This window comes from Camellia sinensis, chromosome 1 (assembly GCF_055761805.1).
Source record: "Camellia sinensis isolate YWXY chromosome 1, ASM5576180v1, whole genome shotgun sequence".
In the NCBI taxonomy this organism is placed as follows: domain Eukaryota; kingdom Viridiplantae; phylum Streptophyta; class Magnoliopsida; order Ericales; family Theaceae; genus Camellia; species Camellia sinensis.
Genome location: NC_138961.1, coordinates 240807390 through 240811942, shown reverse-complemented (window position 1 = coordinate 240811942; position 4553 = coordinate 240807390). Strand labels below are relative to the sequence as shown.

The window sequence follows — 4553 nt, the reverse complement described above, 5'->3', positions numbered from 1 at the left end:
TTTTCTTAACTTTGAAAGAAATTATTTTTGTGATAATTTTTTAGATTGTTAAATTTATTACACATAAAGTATTAAAACTCAAAATCAATTTTTTATTTTAAAAATAAATATTCATGCATTGTACGAATCACCCAGTGGATAATAATAAAAGACTAAAGATAATAATAAAAGACTAATTTCAGTTTAAATAGGAGACGCAATTCACTTTGGATTGTCATTCTCATATATCAAACCAATCATGTCCCATTCCTTGAACTATATGTATTTGGAGTCTCTGATAATTTCATTCTCACTCATCATTACTCTCTCTCTCTCCCCAACCATAAAGAAGAACTGTGTGCTGCTCTTCTGTTTTGTTTTCTTCCTTGTTTCTGCAATATCAATAGAGTGTCACAATCAAACTTTTAACGTGTTAGATTTTGGAGCAGTTGGAGATGGATCTGATGATACCCAGGTCAAAAATACTTTCGATTTTCCAAAAGGTTTTTCGAATTTGGACTCTTTGGTGTTTATCAGTTTCACATTGCACTTGTGAGACTAGATTCAGAATCGCGGGAGTCCGAACTATGAGGCCTTTTCTTTTCAAACTTTTTCGAAAGGCGGGACGCTAGAAAAAGGCGAGTCCACAGTAGGCTTTACTATGCAATTGATGCAGTCGAACAATTTCTTCAAGATCAGCACATTAGTGAAGCTGCGCCCAGCACATCCACTCAGGGTCGATCTGCACCCAGCTCTTCCACTGCACATCGTTTTGGAGCACATTACATTTGCCGGTCACGTGGTTAATAATAGTTCATAATGTTAGCACAAGTAGTTTCTGATGGTGTTGGTGGATGTATAAGGACACAAATATTATTATTATTTTCAGATTATGTATTTTTTGGATTATGTATAAGTACACATGTAGTTTGTGTGGTGTGGATGGATTGAACTACTATTTAACATTATTATTTTTTTTTTACATACTTGTTTAATCTTATTACTTTTTAATAGCGGTTGCACTTGGTTAATATTATTTTCATTACGTTTGTGTTCAGACAATGTAAAAATAATATGACATCCATTCCATAAATTAGAGAACTATAACGCATATAATATTCTATTTTTAAAATATATATATATATAAAAAAAAAAACTGACCATTACAAAATCCAATGGCAAAATGATATTCATTTCGTTACTCTGTGCTAGTAAATCATAAAAACTAATGTCTTAAAACTGTCATTACTACTCTGTAATACATCAATCTATGTCAACTCATCAAATGTCTCTTGAGTAGCAACATTAGGTCCAATGTTGTCTTTGAATTTTAAATGTGGCTAACATATGGATTCTCTCATTCTGATGCACAAGGGTGATGGTGAACTCGCCAAAGCACGGCAATGGGAGAAACTGGATGACCGACCTCCAAAAATACCTATACATACATCCAAAAAAATGCATATCTTTACCAAATACATAAAATTTACAATTACACAAATATTAGACAACAATATTCGGTTATTTTCATAACTTATACCTGCACAAAATGATTTCATTGACAAATCTAATGGTAATCTTGCGACGATTAGCTATGGTTACTGGCGGTGATCTCAAAAGTAAGAAAGTGAGACACTGTTGCAATAACAAGTGGTACAAGACTACATTATAAAATGATGCAATAAGATACCCCATATCAGGCATAGTCATCCAACGATCAAAGCCTGGGCTATCTTCAAAATATGAAAGGATATGTGTCAGCTCCTTAACCCTCTCATGCGACCCATATAGTACGACGTATTCATCTGTGTGATTATTCAATTCAAGTAGCAGATCACACCTAACTTGCACCCAGCCATTCTCTCCAAGACCAACTAAACCCGCAATAGCTCTAAAACCACAATTCCCATCACCATCTACATCCTTCATCAACTTTATGAATGGTATTAATATAGGCGGGAAGTCACCAACATATGCACTCAGTAAACTTGTTCTTGTACGATATGCCTTTGTCTTTACATTCCACTTATTCTCATGCACTTTTGAAGCTCTCTTTTTCTTTGACTGATTGGAAGCTAATGTGCTCTGGCTATCATGGCCATCGTCAACCAATTCAAATACACATGGGTCACGACGGAAAGATATATCAATTTTCTTATGTCCTCGACGTGGATTAGGTTTCACATCAGGCTCAATAAGAAAAGTGTTCATTGGATTTGTAATTTCCCTCAACTTCTTCAACATATCCAATTGTGTGGCAATATCAGACTCTTTGAACCGCTTCAAAATCATATCAAGTCCTGGGATACAAGTCAATTCCAACTTATCAACCTTCGGATTATGCACACATATAGTAAGTCACATCCAATGTACATGTATGCTGCTGAGTGCAATAGGACAGCCTTGTCTCATGTAATCTGCAATCTCGTGAGCACATGGTAAACCATGCGTGTGCCTAAGAACACACCCACATGCTGCAACATCAATTCCAACTGAATTTGCTCTCTTACTCTTTGCCAACACGTACTCCAATGCACAAATAAACACATTACCCCGGAGCTCGTTGAATTGAGAAGGTTTGAATTGATGTTGCACAGTTGTCAAACTCTTTCGAATGATGTTTTAACTTGAATGTGTTGTAACTCAAGTAGATAATGTATTTTTTCAAATGAAATCTCAAATGTCGTTTGACTTGAACCTAACTGCCTCTTCAATCTAGCATGAGCACTCTTAACCCTGTTCATATGGATGTAAACCAAAATAGTCAAACATAATAATTAAAAATAACAATATGATTTATAATAAATTAAAAAAAAATAAAAATCTTACCGATTGGTTGTAACATTGCCAAAATGCATACACATGTCTGTATGTACCGCAATGAATTTTTCTTGATACGGATTCAACCAACTTACAGTAACATACTTGATTGACTCCGAATAGTTACTAAAATCCTTATGTAGTGTTGCAATGTAATTATTGTATTCCTCTTAAGTTGATGACAATATCAAAAAGTTTTATGCAATGTTAAACTTGTCCCATTTTTCTTTTGTCTTAAACATTTTCTTGCATTTTGTCAATACGTTCTTTATTAATATGCCAACGACATAACAAATGTCGAGCATTCGGAAAGAAGTTGTCAATGACATTCATCAAAGCAAGCTCTCTGTCTGTGACAATGACTTCAAGTAAAACATTGTCGTCCAGAAGATCACGCAATATTTGTAACGCCCATGCATAATTATCAACTCGCTCAGTTTGCAAGTATGCGATAGCCACGGAGAATGTCATATGAGTTGATGTCACTCCCACGATTTCAAGAAGAGGAAGCCAATATCTGTTTGTCTTATATGTGCAATCCATGATCAACAGACGAGGGAATGTACGAAACAAATCTAAACTCACTAGATGTGCCCAAAACAAGTCCTTGGCAGTCATAGAGCCTTCCTCACATTGATGACGCTCAATGTGCTTATGTTTCGCTAATTCACCCAACAGTTGTTGTATTTGGGATCTACCAGCTTTTTGTAGAACCCTACAACGATGTCGTACATTGTAGACTGCCTTCATTGTGCTCATATTAAGGGCATCCCTCTGTTTGAGTGTAATGAGTATCTCTTTTGGTCTTACTAGGCTCTTTGACATATCTACTAACAGCGACTTTTCATTAGCTGACAATCTCCCTGCATATGATTGTCCTTGGAGATGCTCCGCAGCTAGATGATTATACAGCCCGCAAACTACATTCAATGTCCATTCATTGTTTGTTTTCAACTTGAATGCCCTCAAATCAAATGGACATTCGCACTTCTTCGTACCAGTTTGTCTCAATAAGTCTTTTGAGCCATCTTTCAACTTTTTACGCAATCTATACTTCCCACTCCGCTCACAAGTAAGATAAATTCTTGGTCTCTTACGACCACCACCATAGTCCGACGTCCTTATAATAATAACAAAGCCATTTATCCTTCCAATGTCACGTACCTAAGTGAGCAATTCATCTTTGTTGTCAAAAATCTATATATAATGTCACACAACTTTTAAAAGAATAAACTAAACAAAGTAATACAAATTATGAACTTATGAATTTTATGTTAAAAGTTACCTATTTAGCTATAAAATGACTAGTACAATCCACCATAATATCCGATCGAACCTCAGGTTCTTTAGTGCATGGCATCTAAAAAGGAGAGGAAAAATTTTAATTTGGTTTTACAGAGCCGAAATAAGTAAAAAATTTTGACACTAAAAAAAATGAAAATAATATAAAATTTCGGCACTATATAGCCAAAAAAATTAATTATATTCGGCACTTAATAACCGAAATAAATTTAAAAATCAGAATTAAGGTATTGAATTATATAAAACAATTCGAAACTTTTCTATCGAAATATTAATGTTAGTTTGGCAGTTAATTTCCGAATTAATTTATAAAATTCAACACTGTGTCTCCAACTAAAAAACGCAAAAAAAAAAAAACAAAATTAAGGTCTACACGATTTTACCTTTTCATCACTGATTTTGCTGTCACCATTGCTGGAGTTTGAACTTCCATTGGTTTGTAACTCTTCCAT

At 34.6% G+C, this 4553-nt stretch overlaps 1 protein-coding gene across 1 annotated transcript; it reads right to left on the bottom strand.

Annotated features, from left to right (window-relative positions):
* Positions 1–289: 289 nt before the first annotated feature.
* On the bottom strand, positions 290–4553 carry LOC114288391 (uncharacterized). The gene is made up of 4 exons (XM_082921560.1): positions 4485–4553; positions 3127–3963; positions 1520–2310; positions 290–371 (listed from the first exon to the last, which is right to left on the bottom strand). The coding sequence occupies exons 1-4, from the start codon at positions 4551–4553 to the stop codon at positions 290–292; spliced, it is 1779 nt and encodes a 592-aa protein (XP_082777686.1).

Coding starts and splice junctions, on each gene's coding strand:
- LOC114288391 (XM_082921560.1), bottom strand. CDS start 4,553: ATGGAAGAGTTACAAACCAATGGAAGTTCAAACTCCAGCAATGGTGAC. Junction 3,964..4,484: donor GCAAAATCAGTGATGAAAAG/GTAAAATCGTGT, acceptor TTGCTCACTTAG/GTACGTGACATTGGAAGGAT. Junction 372..1,519: donor AATGAAATCATTTTGTGCAG/GTATAAGTTATG, acceptor TTGATATTGCAG/AAACAAGGAAGAAAACAAAA.